The sequence below is a fragment of the Podarcis tiliguerta genome, assembly GCF_965153285.1.
Source record: "Podarcis tiliguerta genome assembly, chromosome: 3".
NCBI classification, from domain to species: domain Eukaryota; kingdom Metazoa; phylum Chordata; class Lepidosauria; order Squamata; family Lacertidae; genus Podarcis; species Podarcis tiliguerta.
In genome coordinates this window covers 25,326,479-25,354,198 of record NC_139536.1, presented here as the reverse complement: position 1 = coordinate 25,354,198, position 27,720 = coordinate 25,326,479, and the positions used below count along the sequence as shown (strand labels likewise).

At 42.5% G+C, this 27,720-nt stretch overlaps 2 protein-coding genes across 5 annotated transcripts; one reads left to right on the top strand and one right to left on the bottom strand.

Moving 5' to 3' along the window:
• Positions 1-5,606: 5,606 nt before the first annotated feature.
• Positions 5,607-20,996, bottom strand: FLVCR1 (FLVCR choline and heme transporter 1). Of its 3 annotated transcripts, none has more exons than XM_083433300.1 (11): positions 20,441-20,996; positions 19,499-20,373; positions 18,149-18,293; positions 16,706-16,846; positions 15,897-15,968; positions 14,755-14,854; positions 12,454-12,564; positions 12,084-12,189; positions 9,552-9,663; positions 7,895-7,959; positions 5,607-6,800 (listed from the first exon to the last, which is right to left on the bottom strand). In XM_083433300.1, the coding sequence occupies exons 2-11, from the start codon at positions 20,192-20,194 to the stop codon at positions 6,726-6,728; spliced, it is 1,623 nt and encodes a 540-aa protein (XP_083289426.1). In that variant the 5' UTR covers positions 20,195-20,373; positions 20,441-20,996; the 3' UTR covers positions 5,607-6,725. The 3 variants fall into 3 exon arrangements, with proteins under 3 accessions (XP_083289426.1, XP_083289427.1, XP_083289425.1); XM_083433301.1 differs by having other exon boundaries at positions 19,499-20,359; positions 20,600-20,996; XM_083433299.1 differs by having other exon boundaries at positions 19,499-20,996.
• Positions 20,997-21,150: 154 nt separating this feature from the next.
• SPATA45 (spermatogenesis associated 45) lies at positions 21,151-27,493 on the top strand. 2 transcript variants are annotated; one of them, XM_083433391.1, is made up of 3 exons: positions 21,151-21,421; positions 24,161-24,441; positions 27,402-27,493. In XM_083433391.1, the coding sequence occupies exons 1-3, from the start codon at positions 21,393-21,395 to the stop codon at positions 27,419-27,421; spliced, it is 330 nt and encodes a 109-aa protein (XP_083289517.1). In that variant the 5' UTR covers positions 21,151-21,392; the 3' UTR covers positions 27,422-27,493. The 2 variants fall into 2 exon arrangements, with proteins under 2 accessions (XP_083289517.1, XP_083289516.1); XM_083433390.1 differs by having other exon boundaries at positions 24,158-24,441.
• The last annotated feature ends 227 nt before the right edge of the window (positions 27,494-27,720 follow it).

Below are 27,720 nucleotides of genomic sequence, written 5' to 3'. Positions count from 1 at the left end.
AATGCAAACTCAGCCTTCACTAAAAAGTAAAAAAAAAGGGGGGGCAGCTTTTTAGTAGAAAAGGGCGTTTTTAAAAAACTTTCATGGATGGAGAAGGAAGGCAAGAAAAAATGAAGAAGAAACCCTGCTGGATTGGGACCATTAGTATAAGTAATAATACACACACCCCAATATAGGTGAGTACAAAAATGGATTACAGTATTAATACAATCAAAAAGACAATGATTTTCCCACCTCACTCTTCATTTGCTCGCTTGTAACCACCTCCATTATGAAGGTTATGAATCCAGACTTTAAATGAAAGCCTTGCTAGGATCAGCAACCCTGAAATGACGTTGTGATACTTTGGTCTTACAACTCTGTAGAAAGAGTTACAACACTTTTTTGAGGTGTGAGGAGGGGGTGGGAAAAGCCTATTGGTAGAATGAGCTATATTTACTTTCAGCCATACGAGTTAGTGGGGACCATTTGGTTCTATGGAAGGAAGTAGAGGGTGCTGTAACACTATTGGGGCAAGGGTAAAAATCTTTCCACCCCAGAACCTGCCCCGCAATGTTCAGTGTCAGAAATCAATTACATCTTCAAGGAGGTCCATGTCCTTCAAAGTCTGACCTGCTTATTATTTAATCTTAGGAGATATTTATAGCACAGGATTAGGAAATAAGATCATGTGAGAAGACGGTACATCATGTTGATGACTAGCATACAGGAAACAAACCAGGTCGTTGTGTACCTAGAACATAGCAGTAAGACCTTGCTGAATGATATGCTTAGCTGCAAAAAGAAATTGCGCAAGAATGATGACTGTTTACACACAGGGAGAGCTATCAAATGAGGGGAGGAGGTAGATATGCCTAGCAGCCAACAATATTTTTAAAAAAATCAGTGGAGGCCCCATTAGCTAAAGTGGTGCTTCAGGTTAAGAACAGTTTCAGGTTAAGAATGGACCTCCGGAACGAATTAAGTAATTCTCCAATTGTTGCAGAATTGTGCCAAACAGTGCCTGGTAGTTATAACAGCAGCAGTAGCCGGATGACTGCTCACAAATTCTCTGCACTTGCAACTGAATAATTAGCGTAGCACCTATTCACTAGGAGATCTTGTTTATAGTCTATCATGGTGCCATGCCTGTACCCACCCAAAACACTGAGAACTGTTAAGCAAGGGGGAAAATCACTTCCACTCTGAAATATTCATGACATGTACAGTTGGCTAGAACATGCAAGGCTTTTTTAAAAATAAAATTATGACTACAGTGGTACCTCGGGTTACATACGCTTCAGGTTACATATGCTTCAGGTTACAGACTCCGCTAACCCAGAAATAGTACCTTGGGTTAGTAATAATAATAATAATAATAATAATAATTTTTATTTATAACCCACCCTCTCCAACCAAGTCCGGGCTCAGGGCGGCTAACAAGCAATAATAAAAACAAATTGAATGAATACAACTTAAAAAACAAGATTGAAATACAACATTAAAATATTGAAACATTAAAATATTCATTAAGAACTTTGCTTCAGGATGAGAACAGAAATTGTGCTCTGGTGGCGCGGCGGCAGCGGGAGGCCCCATTAGCTAAAGTGGTGCTTCAGGTTAAGAACAGTTTCAGGTTAAGAATGGACCTCCGGAACGAATTAAGTAATTAACCTGAGGTACCACTGTATTAACAAAAACCCCACTGTCAACTACACTAGAAAAGTTCATGGTTCACATCTGGATGAATCCTTCCTAATAATGAGTCAGAATCAATTTATAGATCAGTTTAGGCCCGGCAGTGGTGTCCAAGCTTTTTTCAAAGAGGGCCAGATTTGATGAAGTGAAGGGCCGTGGGGGCCAACCAAAGTTTTTGACCTTTTTTTAGGATTGAAGATTGAAGTTGCTGAGCTTTTTTTATGATTTTACTCCAAAGTTGTTGAGCTTTTCTTAGGATTCAAGTTGAGGCTTTTTTAGGATTTTACCCCAGGCAATAAACTGCCACGGGGGCCAAATTCGGCCCCCGAAACGGACTTTGGACATGCCTGGAGGGAGTTGATTGTGCTGTCAGAATTCTAACCAACTTGAAGCAGTTGCCATGATCGGGTAGCTAAATAGGTCAGTATCCCCAAAGGTCAGGAACACAGGGAAGGGGAACAACGAGTGACAGCAGGAATAAAGGGAGCCCTGAAGCAAATTAAACCAAGCCATAGAAGTGTCTTTGTACCAAGTGTATATCAAGTTTTCTACTCAAACAGCTGTTTAGCCTCAGGGACAGCTGAAACCTTAGTTGCGAGGTCAACATGACACAGCATAGAATATCAAGATCATTCCCTGGCTTCCTTGATCTCCTGAAGTAGTAGCGAGGCAGAAATGTTTTGTCTACATACCTACAGGACCTGATGTTTGTATCCAGCAATGTCAGTGCTTAACTTACAGATCTGTTTATATTTACCAAGGAGTAGGGTGGGGAGACAATGTTCATATTGCAAGTATAGAATAAAAAAATACTTGGTGTTAATGACCACACTTTTATGAGGACACAGTCCAAAATGCAAGCATAGCTACTTCATGGTGTTAAAATAATACCGAGCCACAAACCACCATTTTCTATTTTTTCTTATTTATTGAATTGCTACCCCACACTTCCTCCCAAAGGACCCTGGGACAGCAAGCATATCAGCATTTCTCCACAGCCTTCACCAACCCAGATGCCTTGAACTACAATTCTCATCCACCTCAGCCAGCACGGCCATGCCAGCTACAGCTGATGAAAGCTGTATTTTTCTATTTTGTTTATTCATCTGGAGGGCCCTAGATCAGTGAAGGTTGTCTGGACATATTGTCTTTTAACTGTTTGTTGCATATTACCACATCAAAGATGTACACACAATGTAGTTGAGAGGCTTGCTCTGGTTTGCTTGGGTGGAAAATAAGGTTATGAAGACAACCAGAACTGGCAGAGCGCACTAGGGTCAACATCAGGTTATTTGAGGATACACAACATGAGGGACTTGAAACAACATCTGATACAATGATTGCCATAGTAGATTTCAAGATTATAAATACATTGTGTTAAAGCTGTTCGAATTTATACAGAAATTCCAGGAAATTCCAGAACATTCCTCCTTTGCCTGTCAGAGCCCAGCTCCACCTTCCATGCTTGTTGTGAAGGGTTCCCCCAGTCAGTGGCGTAGCGTGGGTTGTCAGCACCCGGGGCAAGGCAAGTAATTTGCGCCCCCTAACCTGTGGATTTGCGCCCCCTAACCCTAACCCCCAGATGTTGCGCCCGGTGCGGCCGGCCCCCCCTGCACCCCCCACGCTACACCACTGCCCCCAGTCCTCCAAAGCAGATTGAGGGGAGCACAGTGGCTGTGGGGTGAAGGGTTAAAAATATATCCGTCCCACTTTCACCCATAGCAGTGCCCAATAAGCAGAGCTCCACTCCATCCCCAAAGTGGATGAAATTAGAAAAAAAACTAACATGACAAAAATCCACCCACTTATACCTCAATGGATCACGCAGAGACTGCACATTTGAGAAGGCTCAAACCTGAGAAAGTATGGATTCCACATAAGCTAGTGAAAGCAAAATGAGTCCCTAAGAGGCCATAATGGAGACCCTCAGTAAGAAGATTTTGGACCCACAATTTGTTGAAAGGGCTTCTCCCAGTACTTGAAAGTTGGCATGTTTTAGAGATGCTGAGTTTAACTACCCAGCAGGTACAGGGCCGGCCCAATACATGTTGGCATCTGAGGTGAGCCACAAAATGGTCACCCTCCCTGCCAGGGAAGAAGGGGTGAGTGAAGATCTATACCCAGGAACATGGAGGGAATAAAGATCAACATAGGGATCTCCTGCCCCTGTGGATTCTGCCGCCTGAGGCATTTGCCTCACCTTACCTCATGGGTGGGCTGGCCCTGAACCAATAGCACAACCAAGAATCCTGCCAAGTAATCAAAGCAAAGGGGCCAGGCTACCAAGGACCCTGAATCTCTAGCCACGTGAGCCAAGCCGCTTTATATTTGTTTTTCTCAAACAGAAGCAACCCAAGCTAGATAACAAAGTGGTTTTGAAATAGAGGGGAACTTCAAAATTAGTTTGAGATACATTCTGGAGGTGAAAAGAAAAATCCCACTGGGGTAGTACAATCAGCTAAGCAGTTCTTTGGATCCCAGCAAGAGAACTTAAAAGGCCAGTGTTTCTAAACTCATAGATTTGCCTATAGATTCCCTTGTGAATTGAAATGATGCAAAATCCCATACTGTTATATGTACATACAAGTAACATGCTGCCAGCTCCCCATTGACCTACAATTATTTAGATAGTAAATAAGTTTGCCTATTTAAACTATGCAGCACATTTCCCCCTTTTTATTTTTTATTTAATCCAGAATATAATTTGCCAATGTATACCTGAAGTCCCAGGGAAGAACTTGCACAGTCCTAACAGGGAACCATTGTTGTAGCTGCCATTAATCCCTCATTACAAGGAACACTTGGATTTAAAAATCCCCACAGGCATTCTGCCAGGTCAAACTTATTTGGGAGCTTTCCAGAAGGCAACTCTGCAATTTGGCAAAATACATAAAACAGGGGATTCAGGAGGATTAAGGTTTTAACGTTAATTCTGGAAGAAAACGAACTTATTTTAAGCTCCAAATGTCATACTAAAGGTAAGGTGATTTTTAAAGGTGGCTTTTGGGAGGGTGTCAAAAATTGGCCATTTTAAATTTATATGACAAGCTTAGCTATAAAGCTAACTCTCTTATGAAAGATGTTCCGAGGGAAGAGATAATAATAATAATAATAATAATAATAATAATAATAATAATAATAATAAATTTTATATCCCGCCCTCCCCAGCCGAAGCCGGGCTCAGGGTGGCTAAAAAGAATGTTTCCTTCAAAAAAACAACCACCCTAGATTTAGGGTGGGATTCACTTAATGAACAGCAGAAGGGCAACACCTCCCCACCAGAAAAAGTTGTCTGGGTGGGGTTGAAAACAGTATGTGGGGGGAGGGGAGATCATTCCACCTGCCAAGCCAATATGCTTGGGCAAACAGAACATTTTAAATGGCATAACAATTGAATTCCACCTATGGGGGGGATTTTTTAATTGATGGATTTCTGCAGCATGTGGAATTACAGCTATAGATAATACCTGCATGTTGGTATGTGTCATGTGACAAAGGTATTTGGGAGCAGAAGCAGTAAAGGAAGAAGTAAAGGAGTCTAGAAATGTTGTGAAATGCTGAAAAGCTGCAGAATCATTTAGCATGCTGAATCACTGTGATTCATCTTTTCACTTTCCTCCTTCCTTTAAAGCAGAAAGAGATCTAAAAAGGTAACCATCATTTACTACTAGGCAAGTTGTATTCAAGTGACATGAAGGAAGAACATTTAACAGACAAAGTATTTCTCCAATGGCCACACAAAAATTTCCACCAAATCAGCAAGCAGCAGAGGCTGAATATGTACTTTCAAGTTTTTCCTTAATTCAGAAGAGGGGGTAAAGCACAAATCTGAGGCCTGATTCATTTGCTACATGATTCAGCAGGAAAAGGCACACTATTATAAACCTGCACACGACTCTAACCAGGTGAAGCAGTAGATAAACATTCACTTTGTGCTCTTGCAATACTTTTATTTGCCCATTACTTTTCACTAACAAACATATAGACACACAAATGAAGAATGGCTGCAAGTACGTGCCTTTGTATGGTCTGGCAATGCTTTTTCTCACCATTCAAACATTAAGAAAAACACAGCTGCATTTTCAAAATGCAAAGGAAAAAAATCTGGACAGATGAGGATTTGTTTTTGTAGCTCAGAAATCCAGACTCTCTCTCAAAAAAAGGGAAAAAAAGAATGTAAAATATTTCCAGAATATGAGCTTATGAAGCTCCCACATCTGTATTTAAACACAAGAAGTTTCATAAACTATAATCCTTTCAAGGCCAACAGAAATGGCGAACAGAAACTACAGTATAACACATTCAAAATCTGAATTAAGTATACTGCATTTTGTGCTGGAGGAAATGCCACCTCCTATAGAAGTGGCGGATTAAAATTTCCAATATATTTACAATAAAAAAAGTTTTAAAATGCTCCTTTAATTCATGCTAATCTTAAGAGCACACCTTCATATAAAAGATGTGTGGATTAATTAGTTGTGCAGCTTTTAATTGGAACTTATTCGTACTTGCCACAGTACTCAAGTTCCTTTGCAGCAAAGATCAGGACCTGCCCCCCCCCATGACATTGGACTCCAATTCCCAGTAGCCCTAGGCAGTATGACCACTGGCCAGGGACAATGGAAGTTGAAGTGCCACAGTTTCCCCATCCCTAGTTTACATTACAGTACTATGCATCCTAACTTGGAAGTAAGACCTGCTGCATTTGTTCAAAGGTGCTTATCCCACAGTATGTTTATGATTACAGTTTTTCTGTCTCTGCTGAAACTGCACAGCTTCCACAAAGGAATGGCAGACTGCTGGAGATCTTAAACTGCACAACTAATAAATAAATAAAAGTTAAGAATCCCACTATAAATAAGTCGCCATAAAATTAACAGGTGCCTTCAGCAGAGTGTATGTGTATCTTGAGTTCATAGACAAGCAGTACTGCATGATCATGACTGCAAACACGTTACTTCGAGACAGTTCTTGTTCTCTATCTGTCAGGTTGCTTCTGCTTGGTCTAACGTGAAAATTATGAGTATCTGGCACTTCTTTCTTCCATCCTAAATGTTTAATTCAGACTGGCTTTTCGATGCGGTTTTACTCAGTTCATCTTCTGTAGGACCGTCAACTGACATCTGTGAGAAAAAATAAAATTGATGGCTGATTCAATCCATTCTTGACAGGGTTGCCTGGGCTCTGAGGCTACAATAATCATAATTTTAGGAATCAATAGTGAAACTAGCTTGAACAGAATATGAGTAGGGGGGCTTACAAATTCTGAAGAATGGAGATATAAGGAAAAAGCAATTGCTTGGGCCACTAATTATTCCAACTCCTAAAACCAGCATTATTAATTCTAGTGTCTGGTTCAGCTGGTGATAATGGGTATCAAAGTGAGCCCACAAAGACACAAGTGCCTTATATTTTTGAGCTTTCTCACTGAATAAGTTTGAGAGTTCTCTAACTTTACGTGGCTTGTAGCTGATTTGGGACAGGCTATTGGATTGCTTGTTTTGTGTGCAGTGTTCTATGATGTTTTGATTGCTTTACAGGTGACCATTTTCCTTTGATTAAGATATTACTGAGACTCTCTCTTTTGTAGGTGGATCAAAGCATGGCCATTAAGAAAGAAGTGCCACTACTCCTTGCTGCTTCTGAGTAACTTGTGACAATAAGCTACCAGTGTCAGAAACACCACGGACAAAATAATTGCCACGCACAGGAAGAGCAAGGATATAGTTTTGAGTTCCTCACTTGCAGTTTTATAAATCATTCGATGTGTCAACACAAATAGAAGTTATTAATATTGCAGTTGTTGTATAAGGGATTATTATTATGACCGGAATGTAATTGAAACAAATTAAGATTTTGGAACACAGAAAAAAAGAAAATAATAAAACCATCCAATCTGGCACATGGGAGGGCCACTTTAACTAAATTATATAATTCGGTATTTGAATGACTGGTATTAATAGTTGTATTATAAATTGGAATTGTTATAACGAGGCTATTGTTGGACTGTAATTGAAAACTAATAAAAAATTGTCATTTGGGGTGGGGGTGGGGGGACTACAACTACAAAGCTCTTTTAAATAATGGCAAGCTGAACTTGAAATCTGCTACTCAAAGCAGCCAGAACTCTAATGACATTGTGTTCAACAGTCTAATGCCGAATGCCAGGTATTAGTGGTCGATTATGCCAGCAAATTAAAAGATTAAAACTACTTACAGATTTAATGTCAACACTTATCCCTGAATTCACATTGTGCCTTCGCAAATCTGATTTGATTAAAGCTAAAAGGAGGAAAGAAAAGAAGCATATGAATACCAGCACATTCACTGCAGTGCATATTTTTGCAGGATAAATTCTGTTGGTCTTTAAGGTGCGATGAGACTATTGCTTTTGCAGCAAAAGACTAACATCATGATTGTTCTGCAGACCACATGATACCTGCCTTATTCCTAGCTGTTGTTTCTCAGTCTACAACAGTGATTTTCACACAGGTTCCAGGCTGAAACATGCAGCAGTTAACAGCCCTGGATGCTGAAACACATTTATCAAATGTTGACGAAGGTCAAATTTGACAATGGTGCAGGACTCAGCACTCTGAAAACTTCAGCTTTCATTTAAAAAATAATAACAATGTCATGTTTAATGTGCTGCAGGCAGGAAGAGGAGGAGCTGGAACATATAATAATTTATATAATAATAATTTATTATTTCTACCCCAGCCACTACGGGCGGCTTCCAACAAAAGATAAAAAGCACATTAAAACATCAGTCATTAAAAACTTCCCTAAACATATTGTTGGTATCTTTGATATTAAACACTAATATTGCATATTACTAATTTCCACCTGGCTAAATTGATCTACCAATTTATACACACCCAAATAATTATGAACCGCTAGCCTATAACAGGGAGTCTAGATCAAGCATAGGCAACCTTCAGCCCTCCAGATGTTTTGAACTACAATTCCCATCATCCCTGACCACTGGTCCTGTTAGCTAGGGATCATGGGAGTTGTAGGCCAAAACATCTGGAGGGCCGAAGGTTGCCTATGCCTGGTCTAGATCCAAACTGTAGAAACACAAAGACCAAAAAGCCCATTTGTTGAATGAACAGAAGTAAAGATGCATTCAACTTACACAGCAACCCTAAGCATATATACTTAAATGTACTGTGTTTAATGAGGTTTATTTCCAGTTGACCATGCTGGACATGTTTAAATCAGAATTAAGTTTCACTGCTTCCTGAGTGTGTTTAGGGCTGCAGCCTGTGTGAGTTTAGCATCACAGCACAGCCTTCATGCTCTTGCAGCGGTCTTGCTCATTCAACTATTTAATAACCTTGCTCACATTTTACTTCTTAGTGCGGGGTTCTACTGCTATCAGACAAAGGAAGATTTAGTTTTCTTTGTTGTCACAAATGTCACAATAGTTTGGATGGCAGCCAGTAATGCTAATAAGCTTTCTTTACTCACATCCCGCTCTTAAATCTAACTAGCTCTTTTTAAAAAAAAAAGCAATCTACCCACAGGCCACTACCTCCTCACCTCGTTTTTCCTCTTTTAAAGTAGATAAAGCCAAGCAACCAGCTGTTTTTTATCACTTTTATTGATATTCCCCTGCTTTTCAGGACTTAATTATTTTCATCCATCTTACTTTATCATATGGCTGCTTTTATGATAGATTGTTGTTCATGTTGTTATTGTTGTGAGACGTTTTGGGTATGTTTAATAGAAAGTCAGGATAGAAATGTTTCAAATTAATAAAACAGAAATAAAATATGAAGGAATCAGGCCTTTGGGATGGACTGCATACTATTCCAGTAAGAAGAAAATACATTTATACCCTAATTTGAGAAAGAAAGCCAACTTGTTACCTGTTAAAATGATACCTATAAACATCCATACAAAGAGGAAGATGTTTCCTGCACGGGGATTGTAATCTGTTGTGAGCTTTCCTTGAATCAGCGTAAAGATAATCCCAAATATCTGTAAACAGACCATAAGAAGGAATTTCAGATTGTTTCTTGATAAACAGTATCTTCACTACAATGCTATCACAGTTAAAACTTGCATGGTGTTTGTTCACAGTGGTTGTGTTGCAGCAGAGGGAGAGATAGGAAACAGGGCAAGGTCATCAGCTCTGCTGAGAGACGAGCTAAATTTTTCTTCACTTTTGGATGGTTTTGAGCTGGTCGCTGTAAGAATTTTGTATTCCTACAAACTGGTGCCCTAGTTTGCCTTTCTTTCCTTTTCACTTACAGCCATACCTCTTGTTACACTTGCTTTAGGTTAAATCTTTTCAGGTTGCGTCCTGCAGCGACCTGGAAGTACCGGAAAGGGTTACTTCCGGGTTTTTGCCGCTCGCGCATGTGCAGACGCTCAAAATGACGTCACGCGCATGTGCAGAAGCGGCGAATCGCAACCCGCGCGCACACAGACACGGGTTACATTCTGCTCATGTTGTGAACGGGGCTCTAGAATGGATCCCGTTCGCAACCAGAGGTACCACTGTATTGCCTGTTAGGTTGTGTCTTTTAGAGTGTAAGCCTAAGGGCAAGGGCTGCCTGCCTTGCCTGTTATTGATTTTATGAAAGCTGAGGTAGGAGCCTTCTCAGCAGAAGAGCCTGCCAGAAATGAATTTCACAGAATCACAGAATTGTAAAGTTGGACGGTACCCCCAAGGGTCATCCAGTCCAACCTGCTCAAATGCAGGAATCCTGCCCACAGCCAACCCTTGCTGGGCTCAAATCACCAAGCTTCTGGTTAACAGTCAGATGCACTGGCCCACTGCACCACCTGGGGTAGAGAGTTTCACTTCTGCATTCTCTAAGTATGCTATTTAGAGACAATGCGCCGTATTTTTTGCTCTATAAGACGCACCAGACCATAAGACACACCTCATATGACACACCTAGTTTTTGGAGGAGGAAAACAGGGAGAAAAAAAATCTGAATCCCATAAGCCAGAACAGCAAGAGGGATCTGGCTTCTGGGATAGCCTCTTGCTGTTCTGGTATATGGGATAGCTGTGCGCAGCCTCTCCCGGGCAGCGGGATGAAGGCTCCCCCTGCCCAGAAGAGGCTGCACGTGACTAAGCCAGAAGCCAGGACAGCAAGCAGGATCGCTGCGCTGTCCTGGCTTATGAGATAGCCATGCACAGCCTCTCCTGGGCAGTGGGAGAAAGGCTCCCCCAAGAGCCGCACTCCCTTTAAAGAGCACACAGAGTGTGTGTGCGGCTCTTTAAAGGTAGTGCTAAGCAGAGCCTCCCATCTGCATTTGCTCCATAAGATGCACACAGATTTCCCTTTAAGAAGAAGAAGAAGAGTTTGGATTTGATACCCCGCTTTATCACTACCCTAAGGAGTCTCAAAGCAGCTAACATTCTCCTTTCCCTTCCTCCCCCACAACACTCTGTGAGGTGATTGGGGCTGAGAGACTTCAAAGAAGTGTGACTGGCCCAAGGTCACCCAGCAGCTGCATGTGGAGGAGTGGAGACGCGAACCCCGTTCACCAGATTACGAGACTACCACTCTTAACCACTACACCACACTGGCTCTCAAAACAGCTATTTTTACTTTTTAGGAGGGGAAAAGTGTGTCTTATAGAGCGAAAAATATGGTATATATACTAGCTATACTATCAATTATGTACCACATTAGCTGTCCACTGATCTTTGTCAATTGTGTTTTCTTCCATTCCACATTTGTTGGTTTTTTTATTTACCCACCCATCTCAGAGATGAGCATGGAATAGTCTCCCTGTAGAAAAGGGAGCCCAGCGCTTCTCTCATCTCTGCAGATCTGTGCAACTGTGCGAGGTGGGGGGCACTCTACAATCCTCCCACAATCCCAGTGGGAAGGTGGCTTGCTGAGTAAACAGCCAGCTTGCACTCCCAAGTTGAAAAGGCAGGGACATGAGGACAGGGAAGCTAGAATAAAATGGGGGAGGGCTGCAAGTCGGTGGCAGAGCTTCTTCTTTGCCAAGGTACGATATTCAATCCCCGCCATCACAAGATAGCAATGGAAATATCCCTTGCCTGAAATTCTGCCGCCAGTCAATGTGGACAACACTGGGCGAGGTGAACCAATGATCTCATTCGGTATAAGGCACCTTCCACTGCTTTCATTCATTAGCGTTTCTAAATGCCACCATACTGTGCTCATGCAACACACAATGTTTTCAGCAGGAATACTGCAGACTCGGTGCATCACTGAGCCTGATACTGCCTTTTAGGGAAGATGCCGCAATTTTTGAAAGCACTTTAAATACTAGCTACTGCATCGTGCATCCATAAGGTTCTGCATAAGTAGGTCTATCACGCCCGATTGCAAAACAGAGAGCTACCAGAACTCAAAACAGAGCATTAATTATTGGAGCAGATTAGTTTACAAAGCATCCTGTTGTTACCTGGGCTGAAGCATTCAGAAGCCCTGAGGAGGTGCCTTCTGATTCCGGGTATGTAATTTCCACAGCAAATTCAAAGCCAAGGGGGAGGTAACCAGTCATGAAGAAGCTGCCGTAGAAACCCAAAGTTCAAATGAGCAACAGTTGTTATGAAGACCATGTGTGAAAAACAGCTATTTTTAATCCTCAGGAAATACATATGGGCACCGGAAAGCTCGCAACTCTTTTAAACAAAAAGTTATTAGACCCAGTGAAATCAGGTGGTTTAAGTAACTTAAGTCCACTGCATGGCGTAGATCAATAACACCTAAGAGATTTAATTTAACCTGCATTATAATACATCAGTGCATTTTATTAATCTGTGGATCCATACCCTAGCACTCCGCCAGTCACAAACACAACAACGAGGTGTCCACAGTCCAAGGTGAATGTAAATACAACCATCCCAACAAATGAGAGGATGTACACAACTAATGTAGTCTGCCTGTAAACAGAGTAAGAAGAAAACACAATGCTGTCAAGTTCAGATCGCATCAGTATTATTCTTTTTGCTACACTTTAAACCAAGCTACTTTGCAGTTCAAACACACAGGCACAGCAATACATTTCAGTGACAACCTGTCACTTCCCTGCTTTGTCTCAGGACAGGCTGTCACAGTCTTATGCCACTTGGTCAAAATATTTTTAACATACCTTCCCATCTCTCAGGATACAGACAATATAAAAACCACAATAAACACCATTAGCAATGCAGGAATGCAGTATAGTTAGGCAGGGCCTAGGGACAACTGATTATCTATAGAAATGCATGCCATCTCAAACAGCTCTCTTAACCTGTCACTTGAACCTATCCTGAGATCACCTTCTGAGGCCCTCCTTCATGTGCCTCTTCCTCAAGAGGCCCTGAGGGTGGCAGCAGGAGAACAGGCCTTCTCTGCAGTGGCTCCCCATCTGTGGAATGCTCTCCCCAGGGAAGTTCACTTGGCACCTTCATTATACACTTTTAGGCACAAGGCAAAAATGTTCCTTTGTAATCAGCCTTTGGTTTACCTAATTGACATCCTATACCAGGCATAGGCAAACTTGCCCCTCCAAATGTTTTGGGACTACAGCTCCCATCATCCTGAGCAGGACCAGTGGTCAGGGATGATGGGAGTTGTAGTCCCAAAACATCTGGAGGGCCGAATTTGCTTATGCTTGTCCTATACCCTTTTAAAATGTGGCTCTTTTTCAGGGGGTGTTATTGGGTTATTGTTCTTATTTTGATTTTATACACTGTGATCTTTTCTGTGTACCACCCTGAGATCTCCGGGTATAAGGCAGTAATTATATATATATATATATATATATATATATATATATATATATATATATATCAAGGGAGTCTGGCAAGTCCCTCTTGGAAGGGGCTGACACACTTTAGATTATTAGCATGAAATTTATGATATTTAAACCATACAAAAAAGAAGCTTAATAGAGAAAAGTGTTAGCTACAAGTCACACCAAAAACACATTGACCACCAGCCCGCATGCGAATGTTGATCAGCTTGGGTTGCAGTAAGTAAAAAATATTTTTGTACCTTAAAAGCTAACTTGCACGCCGTTATTCAAAGCTTAAAATTGTCCTGCAGCACATAATCTACCCTACTTCCTGGCATTCCAAGCTCACTTTATATGTTAAGCTACTGAATTCCGCTTATTTATTGCTTCAGTACACCTTTCCTTATCATTTAACATCATCGTTAGTTCCCAACAAATAATTCAGTAAACAAAATAGGGGGCCCATAGGAATCTGAAATATTTCACTTAATATTCTCTTTATCATTCTCTGGACCACACTTCAAACACAGGCTTTCTCACAAAGCTGCCACCCACCACAGAAACAACAGGGAGATACGAGGGAAGGCCTCAAAAAGTAATGGGGAAGCAGGTCATTTACTAATTTTCCCTTCTCTAATGGTGGGAAGTTCCAGATTGCTTTTGTAGCATCCATTTACTTTGGTGAAGACAGCACTAGAGATTTTATTTTTGTAAAAAAATGGAACAAAAATCCCAACCCACGTGTATTTAAAACATGTTGAGTCATGAAGGAATAAAAATGCAGCAGCTATCAGATGTAGGCCAATTTAAGATCAGCATCAGTTCAAGCTCCAAAATTCAGTAAGTTCCAAAATAACTAAATCCATACCATTCACCCCATAATTATGGTAAAGTAAGCCTTTTTCTAGGGACGCGGGTGGCACTGTGGGTACACAGAGCCTAGGACTTGCCAATCAGAAGGTTGGTGGTATATTAACCAGCAGGGGTTTAGGTACTATCGGAAGTGTTTTTTTAAAACCAGAAGGTCAGCAGTTCGATTCCCCGCATCGGGGTGAACTCCCGTTGTTCGGTCCCTGCTCCTGCCAACCTAGCAGTTTGAAAGCACGTCAAAGTGCAAGTAGATAAATAGGTACCGCTCTGGCGGGAAGGTAAACGGCATTTCCGTGCGCTGCTCTGGTTTGCCAGAAGCTGCTTAGTCATGCTGGCCACATGACCCGGAAGCTGTATGCCGGCTCCCTCGGCCAATAAAGCGAGATGAGCGCCGCAACCCCAGAGTCGGTCATGACTAGACCTAATGGTCAGGGGTCACTTTACCTTTCAGCTTTATTCTATGGTTTCCCACTCGCACACTTACTTGTATGTTTTGGTGTAATCCAGCCACAAGCCACAAATAACTGAACCCACCATTCCAGCTACCACAAGAGTCAGGCCGATCCTTCCTGCATTCACTTCTTCTCCCTTGGAATAACATTGTTGTGTAAGTATCTATAAGCGGCACCCACTTTACTACAGTGAATATGTGCATACAAACTTATTAGAAAAGCCAAAATCTAAGTAAACATCGCTGCTGTACCTATGTGTAAAAAATAATTGCTAGAGCAGGCTTCCTCAACCTCTGCCCTCCAGATGCTTTCAGACTACAATTCCCATCATCCCTGACCACTGGTCCTGCTAGCTAGGGATCATGGGAGTCGTAGGCCAAAAGCATCTGGAGGGCCGAGGTTGAGGAAGACTGCGCTAGAGCTTTTCACAGATGGGTTAATCCAGACTATAAAGACATTTCAATGTACTCAAATCAATGAAATAACTGTTGGTAACAGGAGACAGCCTGCCAACGTACTGCACAACCATAGTTTTCACTTTGTCATTTTAAAGTTTTCGATTGCTTCCAATTCTAACAGATCCCATGACAGCATTAAAATCAGGCTACTTGCTTATAAGCACAGTGATTTCAAAATGTGTTTAATGGTTTAATTTGAAAAAGCAGTGGAATGGTCCCCCTCCCCATATATTGTTGTTGTTTAGTCGTTTAGTCGTGTCCGACTCTTCGTGACCCCATGGACCAGAGCACGCCAGGCACTCCTGTCTTCCACTGCCTCCCACAGAACAAAAAAATCACAAAAGGAACAAGCAGGTTCTACTCAAGTATTTAAAATTGCAGCGGATTTGGGAGATGCTCTCAGAGGCCAGAAGATGAACTACTTGTTACTCTTTAAGACTTCCCCAAGAAGCTCAATCCCCTCTTTTGTGGCTAAGAATATCACAGAGATTCTACCCTTTCTTCATATGTGCTATTGCCCTATCCCTTAGTTTGCAGCCAGGAAACTGCATCAAGGCATGACACACACATATAATCACCAATTTCTTAGGTCAGATCTGTTCCAGTCTGAGAAAAATGACCCTCTCAACAACCCTAATTTGACAGTGATAACCGAAACAAGCATGACATGAAATTCTTTAAGAGAATAAATTAATCAACAGACATTCTAGAGAAACTTGCCTCATAGTGAGTTATTATCATTTGGTTTAGTAGAGTTGAGACTGAATAAAATGCCCCAGTCATAATTCCTGCAATGAGAAATAAGACTGTTTAAAGTACTGGTATGGTTACTGAAATTAAATCAAGCAAAATTAATTTTTATTTTTTAAAAGGAGAAAACTTGAATCATTGGTATCTGAAGGCTAAAAAAAAACAGCTCTATCACTTCATATTGTTTTAGTTTATTACAAACATAGCATCGTTAATTAATCTGTATAAGGCCATAATCTGATTAGACATGTAAGCTTTATTTGAGTACATGAAAAGTGAAAAAAACACCAGTTTAAAGTAAGAATGACACAGTTCTACTGAACTTTCAAAGAAGAATTTTAGATTGAACAATAAATATTTGTATATATGTGGTGTGGACTTTACAAAAGTTTTTAAAAAGATGTGTGAATCTACTAAAACATTTTTGGAATAGTTAATGAAAATATCAGATACTACCTAAGTATTCAGCAATATTAATAGTCTCTAAATGGAACTGATTGTACAGAAAAAAATTAAATGAAGAAAATCATTGTTGAACAACTGAATAAACTATATAAATACATTGTTATATTGTCATCTGCTTCTTGTCACCCATTTTTATCATTTAAAGTTGATAATGGTTAGATTTTATTGATTTATTTTAAAATGAAAAAGTACATAGTAGCATAAATATTTACCTCCTAATATATGAATCTGTAGTAAGGTACATGGGGCGGCAGCATTACGCAAATATGTTATACAAGGCACATGAAAAAAAGATGCTCAAAATACTCACCATAACTGATCAACAAAAGAAGAAAAGGAACATTTCTGAACAGGTTGATCATTGATTGCTTGTAGGAGTAATTATCAGGCGAGACATCCAGAAGAACAGCCTGAGACTGACTTGGGGGATATTTAGGTTTTTCCCTAAACACTAGGAAGAAGGTGACACAGACATAAAAGTTTTGCAAACCAGCTATTGTTATTCAAAATATTAATTAGCACCATGCAAATCATGAGATGAGGGTGAGGTCGCAGGGTGTACCTTTCCCATCATTTATCTAATCCGGCCTTTCCCAACCTGGCCCCCTCCAGATGTTGTTGGACTACAACTCCCATCAGCCCCAGCCAGCATGAGCAATGGTTAAGCATGACAGGATTGGTAGTCCAGAATAGGGGGCACCAGGTTCAGGAAAACTGATCTACACACACACACACTCTTATCTGAGAAAGAGACGGTGCTTTGTTTTACCAACTAGCAGAAGTTATTTGATTCAAGTTCAATCTGTTCTTTACACTTCTTCTCATGATTTCCTTCGCTGTCAAGTAGTGCAACTGTTTATTTTCATTGCATCCAAAGTGTATACTTTTTTTCCTATTGAAGTTGCTAAGATGTTGCTCCAGGCTCTCAGCTAGTGTAACATTTTATCCGTTTCCCCCAGTTCTCATTTCTAACTACCGCATTGAACTTGTACTCTTTTAAGCAGAGCTTTGATTTACTTGCTTCTATTCCTCTTCAGTTCAAGCTCCTTCTGTCTGAATGCCCCCTTTATCTATGCCCTATTTCTGAGAGACGCACCCCCCAAAAAAGAAATACATCCAGGTTGCTGGGTTTCAAAGTAGAAGCTGGCAAGATTCTCACTGCAGATACTTTCAAATACCTGGTACGAAATGAATTGACCGGTAGGACTGTTTCACAGCAGCCCAGCATAAACTTTGGAATTTTCTCCATTCCTATTCCCGGAGTTAAGCGAAAAAGATAAGTCAAGCTACACTTTTTTTATCTGCAGGTAACCCTAGAAAGGAAAATGGTGAAGCAGCTATAGCCATGAAGGCAAAACTTATAGGAATGTGTTTTAGAAGGGGCGGGGGAGCGGGGTGGTGGTTAATGGAATTAGGTAATAATTTCGTAACTAGGCAAAAAGCATTCCAAAAAGTATTTTTTATGTACTGTGAAAATATTTACTCTCTTGCTATTTTAACTGTTTTCCAATTTAAACATTTTTTAATGGATTGGAATGTTTTGTCAAGCATAGCCTATCATAGCTGTCAACGTTTCCCTTTTTTAAAGGGAAATTCCCTTATTCCAAATAGGATTCCTCACAAGAAAAGGGAAAAGTTGACAACTCTGCGCCTCATCTATGATATTTATATAGCCTTTGACTGACTTGGATTTGCTTTGTTTGAAAGCTTTCTTCAGCTTTTACAAAACTGCTTACAGATTTGTTTTACTTACCCACTGCTGCTAGTATAAAAAGGAATGTGGATACGGCTGCCGTACCATAGAACATAATGCGGATGTTATGTCCCATGAGGTCCATGTCATCAGGTGTGTTTGGAACTAAAACTGGTGGCAATAAGAAGCCGATTGCTGTGCCCAGCTGTAAAGAAAAAAAGCAACCTAAATGAGGTTTGGTAATTGAAACATGCATATAACTGCAAGTAAAGCATGTTTGAAACCAAAGTGTTCCTTCATTAACCTGAAGGGGAACAGGTCCTGGTGGATTTATTTACACTTCTAGTGTTTAAATAGTGCATCATTATTGAATTAAAATGCAAGGCATTTATCAGTAGTAACAGAGAAATTGTGCAATCCCAATTCTATTGGTATGTTTCATATAGTGCTATCCTATATTAGCATTTCTGTAAGGTGCTGCCTCTCTCTGAATATTGGTGACAATCAAGGCATTGGCTGAAATTTATTATCTTGAAATATACCAGCGTCTCTATTTTATTGATACTGCAATCACTGGAAGTGTACAGCTGAATTTCTTTACCATTCTCCGTCAGCAGAATTAATTGAAGCACATGGTTTAACTGCAAAAAAAGCATTAGATACTTCGTGCCTTTAGTTCAGAAATGCTACAGGCAAACATGGAAGCTTTGTAGTCAACACCCTTTTAAAATTGTAAAGCTGTTGTCTGCTTTTACAATGTTTTATCTTTGTATAATTCAGAACAGTTCTACATTAAGCTGCACAGGATACCATTATTGGGGTGGTAGGCAGACTAATGGAAATGAGACTGCTACTGCCTTTAGTTTCAAAGTCTTTCACAGCTCATGGAGAAATGTTTTAAGTTACAATTATATTGAAACATCATTCTCCATGGACGAAGCTGCTTTGACACACCACTACAGACAGGGCTTTGCTTGTCATCAACCTGCAACTAACTACAGTGGTACCTTGGGTTAAGTACTTAATTCGTCCCGGAGGTCTGTTCTTAACCTGAAACTGTTCTTAACCTGAAGCACCACTTTAGCTAATGGGGCCTCCTGCTGCCACTGCGCCGCTGCTGCATGATTTCTGTTCTCATCCTGAAGCAAAGTTCTTAACCCAAGGTACTATTTCTGGGTTAGCGGAGTCTGTAACCTGAAACGTATGTAACCTGAAGCATATGTAACCCCAAGTACCACTGTACATGGCACAAACAAAACCCACCCCACCCTCATCACAAAGATTCTAGCCCTTTCAATTTAAGATTCCCTCCTCCCTTAGAAATGCATGATTTCTCCAGATATTCTCCCGATGAGCATCCCTCCCTGACACACCCCTGTTGCAAGCATCTTGCATTATACATCCTCTTACCTGGTTGCCCAGAACAGCTACAGCACAAGCAGTGGACACTTCCTTGGGCCCGAACCAGACAGAGGCAATGCGGGAGGGCAACCCCAGAATAAAAACCTGGGCTATGGAGCACACAATCTGAGCCACCAACGTGACCGCATACAGGTTTGGTTGGACGCTGGTACACTTAATCCAGGCACCCAGGCAGTTGAGTCCAGATCCCAGCATGGCAGTGATGCGAAGCCCCCGAGTGTCCAGCAGCCAAGTGGCAGGGAAGATCAGGGGGATGTAGGTCACCATATAGGCCATGGACAGCCAGTCTATTTGAGAGTTGGAGACGTTGTAGTAACGGGTGAAGACATTGGTCAGTATACTGTACTGGATCCACTGGAAGGCGTTCACCAGCGAGTACAAGCTGAAGATGACCAGCACTACCAGCCTGCGCTTGGACAGCCGAGGGATAAGCTTCACTTCCGATGTGGAAGCAGGGAGCATGGCTTCTGCCTCAGGGTGCTCCTCGGATGCAACAGCTCTTCCAACCTCCACATCACTCACTGACACCAGAGGTGCTGAGCTGCTGCTCCTTTGTGTCTCCCTGCCAGGGAGGCACCCATTCTGGTGCAGGGGAGGCATCAAAGCTACCTCCACAATCTCCCCACCCTCTCCCTCCTCTCCACCTTCCCCTGCCTCTGACATGTCAGCACCATCCCCACCCATCCTCAAGCCTGGGTCTGTTTCCTTCAAGCCGGCTTCCCTGAACACACCCACAGGTCACCCACAGGTGATCTACTGGAGGCCTCCCCTTGCCCACCCAGAAAGCCCCTCCCCTCAGTCACACACCCCAAAACACACTCTCCTATCTTTTGCCCCACAGATACACACCTAAAACTCCTATCCTTTGCCCCAGACTTACACCCCCAAAACACACTTTCCTATCCTTTGACCCACACAAAACACAGCTACACCCCCAAAACTCCTATCCTTTGCCCCAGACTCACACTCCCAAAACACACTCTATCTTTTGCCCCACAGATTCACCCCAAAATAAAGATACAGCCCCAAAACTCCTATCCTCTGCCCCAGACTCACACCCACAATCCTTTGATGCACAGATACGCACACAAAACACCCACACACACTCCTATCCCAGACACAGGCAGGATTATTCCCCGTCCTCCAAGGGACTAGCCCCTTTTATTGCCTCTATTGACCCCCCCCCCCGCCTCACACGTCAAGGTCGCCTCCCCGCCACCTGCCCTGCCTCAGCTTCGCTCCCCTTCCCAGACACAAAAGAGGATTTGCACGAGCGCGCACCCGTCCCTGCCCAGCACACTCGCTCGCTCCTTCGCCCAGCTCCTTCCCCAGCCAGCCAGCCCTCTTCTGTCCCGGGGGGCCTCTCGCCTTTTCCCCGCCGCCGCCGCTGCCACCCCGCCCCGCAGCACGGAAGGGCCAGGAGGGCTAAGCAACGGACCCTCGCTCCGCAACGCTTTCCGCCCCTCTAGCAACTCGCGGCCGGCTCCCGCATGCGCACACGGCGCTCGCCCCTCTCGGCAGATACGCCGAAGCCGCTTCCGCAGCCAATGGGGCGGCCGGGCTCGGGGAAAGGGGGCGGGGCTTAGCCCATCTCTCCATCCGTCCGAGGCTTGTGCGCCTCTTCCATGTCACTGGGGGCCACGTGGAGCTCTCTACTGACCCCTCCCCGCGGGGGTTGCTGGGATCCTCGCCGTTCTCAGGCCCTCGTCCGGCGCAAGAGAGGTTTCCTCCCCCACGCACCCACCCTTGCCATTCTCCGCGCACCCCTTCGTGCATTGCAAAAGAAGGATGCTACAGAGACACCCGGGCAGCTCCTGGAAATCAGAGGGTGCAGTAAGACGGATCCAAACACAAAAACAAAATTAAACTGTCCACAGAGAAGATGACTCATTGTTTTTGTATTGCAGTGGGGTAGGTACTGTGTGAAATGTGCATTTGCACTGCACTGTTGTTGTTTTTTCCAGGATGGGTGGATGGAGGAAAGAGACAGAAAGTGGTTCTGTAGGTAGTGTGTCATTTAAGCGCAAGGAAACACAGGTTCAGAAGGGCCGGATTGAACGTGATGTGAGAGATCCGTGATTGCATTTTCTGCCTTTTTCTTCTCTTGGCTAGAAGCACCCTTGCTTAAGATCACGGCTCAGGCATTTGAGGGTAGGGGGTGCCGCTAACCCTTCTACATGAAATATTATGAAATATCAGGGCAGTAATATAAAAAACCCTTCAAAAGATGTACAAAACCATCCTTAAGAGGACTGGGTACTCAGTAATATGTTAAACTGCAAAGGGCTTTGGGCATAAAATATCTTCAAGAGATGTTCAAAAGTGAAGATGCCTACTGAATAACTGCTGGTAGTATGTTCTACAGCACAGGACCAGCGACACTAAACTGAGGCCAGTCATGCCTCTGTAACATGGTGGGGGGAATAACAGTCTGCCTCCAGATGATCTCTGCGATTGAGCTGATCTATAAGGGCTCAGGCAGTCCCTAAGGTCTCCTGGACCCAAATGGTTCAGTGCACAAGATACACAACTTATGCCACTCATGCCTGACCTAAATCATTCCTCAAAAGCTACATGTTGCACTAGAGGGGATACTATGCAGAGAGTTGGAAGGTAAAATTGTATCATATCCAGTTTGTCCTTGTTTTATTGTACAGTATACTGTATCACTAGGTTCAGAGAAACCTCACACTCTCATCTGCAAGATCTAGGCTTTGCAGCAACTACAAAGACCTCTTCCTTGCCAAAAAAAATTTAAGACAACAAGGTTGGACAAGCAAACGGAAGCCTTATTGCTAATTTAGTCATGATTTGTTTATTTATAAATATTTATATACCACTGTATCATAAAAATATATCACAGCTGCTTACAAGAATATGAAAACATAAAACCAAACAATAACATAACGAAAGTTAAAAATAAGTTTAAAGCAAAAAGAAATTAAGATCAAACATGAATGGACCATTGTGGGGGATGAGCTCTTAATTGCCTACATAGGCCTGGGAGCACAGAAAAGTTTTCAGCAAGCTTTTAAAAGCTGGCACAGAAGGCGACCGCTGATTCTTTGAACTGCCAGTTGCTAAGCATCTACGGAACTTCCTGAAGTTCTAAACAGTCCCTGTTTTTTCCATCAGGAGATCTAAGTTGGCAGTCCCACTCAATAATCTCTTAGGAAATCAGTGCACTGCAGGGTATGTGTTGCTTAAAGGTTGAGCTGGTATAGGAGGCCTCCACCTCTAGTTCCAGCATATTGGGAAGAATATAGGAAGTACTTTTTGACAAGACATGTAATCTAAGAAACAACGACCTAATCAAGATTGGCATGCTGACCATGGTTTGCCAGAACAGCCCTCCCCGGTTTTGATCTACACTTTCCATCATTCTTGGCTGCTGTCTTTGCTGGCAGGACTGACGGGAAATGCAGTCTAAAACATCTGGAGGGCACCAGCTTGGGAAAGGCTGTTCTGGAGACCTAGGCTGCATCCAAATTATCATTTCTATCATGAATCAGCTATAAATCAAATGGTGCTTCGAACAAGGAGCATTTCCAGCACCCCTTCATGAGTTGGATGGCCAAGTACCTTTTTTAAGAGTTCATTTCTAGCCTACTTCACAACTTAGATGCATCATCTGTAATAATTATTTATCCCTGTCATATTAGATCTGTGTTTTTCAAAGCGGGCGATGCCTGGGGGGGGGGGTTAGAATGATCCAGGGGAACAGTTAGTGGCCTCAGGTGCAATTGGGGGGCATTGAATAAAAATAAGAGGGCAGTGGAAGCATAAATAAGAGAATTAAAAAAAAAAAGTTTGTTGTGTAATAATGCTTACTACCAGGTTGGGCACTGTTGCGGGATGGCAACAATGCCTCCCCTGGATGGTTCTGGTGCAGGTGAGGGGTTTTCCTGGGCTTGGGTGAACCCTTTTCAGCTTCCCAGGCCTGGGAAGTAGATCACAGCTTGCCTATTTGGCCAATGGCAGGCTGGCTGTGGCACCAGCCCTGCCCCTGGGGCAGATCAGACTGAGTTGGGGGGGTGCTAAATATATATTTTTTCTGAAAAGGTGGGAGGTAGGCCAAACAAGTTTGGGAACCTCTGTATTAGATGATGGATTTAACCCAAAGGTTAAGCCAACAGGGTGCCCTACAGATGTTGTGGACTACAACTCCCATTGTCCCTGATCACTGGCTAGGCTGTCTGGCCCTTGGGAGTCTCCCCAGGCCACTTCCACAAGCACACTCTCCTTTAATGTTTTTGCCTGGCTGATATGGGACCTTAAACTCAGATAATGCCTCTTGCTTGCTTGAACGGAAGACAGAGAGGGGTGTGGGAGTATCATTGCTCCAACCACTTTTTGCCTCTGGTCCCACCCACCTCTAGCATGTGGCCCTCAGAAGGTTCACACAGGGGAAGATGGCCCCTGGACACGAGTTTTAAAGCATCCTTATTATTTGATCCCAGAAATAGTAGTACTGATAAGCATGGGGGCGGAGGAAAAGAGCCGATTGTACCATCTTCTGTTGCACAACTGTATCTTAGGTTTCATTCCTATAGCAACTGAGCAGGGCTAAGGTGTCCTGCTTTCACATGGACTAAAAGCATTCGAAGTTACTGAGGCTTGCTTATATTTTTGCTCTGCTTTTAAAAGCAGGACTTCATCTCGGGATAAAGAGAAGTTCCAATTGACCAAAATGGCCGAAGATGAGAAAAAGCTCTTGATTGAATATAACAAGTTGAGGGACCCTGGATGCTGGTTGGAAGGAAAGTCCGAAACGGCCTGGCTCAGGCCTCAGAGGAGACATTATCCCTTTTCTAACCGCAATTCGGCAGAGATTTTTAAAATAGTGAAGCATGAGTACATCAGTGAGAGGGCCTCCTGGATAACAATAGGCCCTCCTGAAAATAAAGAAAAGAGGCATTTCCCGGAAAAAAGTAAGCTAATTTGTAATATATTGTGACACACAATATTGCCAATCTCCACAGCAGAGATTATAGGGAGTTCCAGGCACTCTTTACCCCAGGTTTGTGTTTCCTTTTAGACAATGAGGAACAGCGGAGACGGAAGTGTCTTTATGATATATGGTTTATTTACACATCTATACAACCTGCACCTATGATGGAGGGGCTTCCAGTGTTACAGTACAAAAGGGTTCTGTTTCTTCCTTGGATTCTAACTGTCAGCCCACATTGTGCTCTGACTCCCACCTTTCTCCAGTTTGGCACCACTTGCAAACTGCAATGAACTTTCCTCCAGCTTACACCATGCCCACTGCAATCCTGAAACTCCCTCCCTGAAACTCTGGTGTTGTCTTTGGCTAGCCATCCAGAACCCGGGGTGGAGATCCACCCATTTACTGGCTGGCACATAGTCTCTGCCCAGTGTGCCTGAAGGAGCGTCTCCACCCCCATTGTTCAGCCCAAACACTGAGGTCCAGCTCCAAGGGCCTTCTGGCGGTTCCCTCACTGTGAGAAGAGAGGTTACAGGGAACCAGACAGAGGGCCTTCCTGGTAGTGGCGCCCGCCCTGTGGAATGCCCTCCCATCAGATGTCAAGGAAATAAGCAACTACCTGACTTTTAGAACACATCTGAAGGCAGCCCTGTTTAGGGAAGTTTTAATGTTGAATGTTTTATCATGTTTTTAATACGGTGGTACCTCGGTTTACGAACTTAATCCGTTCTGGAAGTCCGTTCTTAAGCCAAAACGGTTCTTAAACTGAGGCACACTTTCCCTAATGAGGCCTCCCGCCGCCAGTGCCCTTTCACTGTTCGGATTCCATTCTTAGACCGAGGTAAAGTTCACAAGGTAAAGGCCCCCTGACAGTTAAGTCCAGTCGCGAACGACTCTGGGGTTGTGGTGCTCATCTCGCTTTACTGGCCAATGGAGCCGACGTTTGTCTGCAGACAGTTTTTCTGGGTCATGTGTACAGGGTACAGGGATTAAAAGGTCTGTCACCCACAAACACAATATATTACATTGCAAGTAAATGTGAAACTGTAGGAATCTGTAATTCCACCCCTCTCTACGCATCAACTTTGGAGGAATAATGAGGGGCAGTTTCGCACAACAGTTTATCATGGATTAGGTGCTGCACATGGATGCAATTTTTCATAGCATCTGCATGGTGACATCCTCGCCAAAATACCAGCCCATATTTCCCTCCTGTTTTAAGGGATCTATTTGTTTTTTACTTATGTTTTCTGCGCTCACAGTAATTCCAGATTAAATGGGGAAATAATAAAGGACAGCATTTTTATGTGATTGATGTCATGTGCTTTGCAAAAATTTGTGTGCATGAGTTAGCCCCTTAAGTTTGCAATGGGCCTACTGCTCACTCTCTGTCCATCCTGCCTCTTGTGTTCTTAACTCTCATCTCTTCTGTTCCATTCTCCTTTACCCAGCATGACATTTTATTCTGCCTGAAAAGTATGGTATTATCTTTCTTTCTCCTGAGGTGCAATTCAGCTGCATTGCTTCCCTATGTTGTAGAGTTATGCTTGCCTCACTCCCCCAAAGTGGTGAGAACTTTCAGGGGTACACACAGTGCTTACCTGGGTTTGGTTTCCTTTGGAAGAAGGGAGTAAATAGAATGACTATACAAACAGTGACAAAGAGGGGTTGGGGGCTGTTCAAGAAGTGTATTCCTCTGAGGGCATATTTCCCAAGCCCATCTGCCCACCCCCACTCCATGTGGAGACTGGTTATTATTGCTCAATAGTAAGCAAAAGACAATCAGCTAAGAGACATTATTGTTTAGAATGGGTGGGCATATTTCATGACTGAGCTTTGCTAATGCAAACAGGTACTGGGGATTGATCACTGACTCAGCCACCAACTAATTCCTTGTAAAACAAAACAGAAAACTGATGTTGAGTATGGGCTGAAGCAGCAGAACAGGTGTTACATCATCACCACTTAATTTATTTTAGATGCTGCTTGCAAAACAATGAGGAGAAAGGCAACGCTTATTTATTTAGTTTTTTGCCTTATCTTGCCTGGCCCACAGTTCTTAACTATTTAGACTAGGAGAAAGGACACTGAAGCAGAGTTAAAACAATTTGGTCTGAAAAATTATCTCGAGGTGAGAGATAGAGGACTCTTGTCGGTTTTGCTTTCTAGTCTTTCGAAACTTGCCTTTGGTTCTCCAAATTTCTGTAGCAACTTCCATGAACAAATAGATAAAATTATCCATGAAAATTCAGCAGGAATTTAGTGCAATTTTCTCCCAATAAGCACATTTCTGTTTACAGTTTTTACACATTTTTGCAAGCAACTTTCCCTAACTTTTTGTGTAATTTTTCACTTATATGCATTTTTATACACATTTTCACCTAATTTTTTTTTAATTAGTTGGAGAACTAGATCACAACATTTGTAGAAGTGTGAATTTTGAATCATAGTGGCCAGAGACTGCTGGGATAGGGGAGAATGTTGGTTCAGTTTGCATTTTCTGAAAAGCAGCTTACCCTGGTCTCCCAGGTCTTAGACCAGCACTTTAACCACTACACCACAATGGCTCTTACCAGTACAGGTTACATCATGCTGGGAGCTTCCCACTTCAGACAGTAGCTCTTCAGCTGTTTGACGGGTTGGGGAAGGTGGAGCTGGCAGACTGCTCTCCCTCACATGTTGCTTTATTCCAATTCTTGAACATCTGTAGAGAGCCTGTTGATTTAACTCAAAGGTTAGCCAAGATGGTGCCCTACAGATGTTGTGGACTAAAACTCCTATCATCCCTGATCATTGGCTATGCTGTTTGAGGCTGATGGAGCTTGTAGTCCACAACATCTAGACAGCACCACATCGGCTACTCTTGCTTTAACCAAATGGTTCTAAGAAAGTCGTCGTCTCCTACTGATTCTGTTTTATGCTTCTTTACTTTGTATCTTGCAGGCCATGCCATCTTCGGATGATGTGCTCCTCAAAGGCAGTTTCTCCTGGAGTGCTGGGCATTTCTCAGGAGCAAATAAACAATTATAATACTGTCCGTGTTTGAATTAAATTGGTTACCAAAAAATTAAATACGGTAGTTTGAAAATAAGTTATGTAAAATATGCTAGTACATTTTTTTTTTTAATTTAAAAATTTGTATCTATTTCCTTGGTCCAGACTAAGTGAATAAGAAATAAATTTAACACACTTGGCTTGTATCTAATGCACTATTTAAGAGAACATTTTGTGTTTGTTGTTTCAGTAATCAAATAATTAAAGA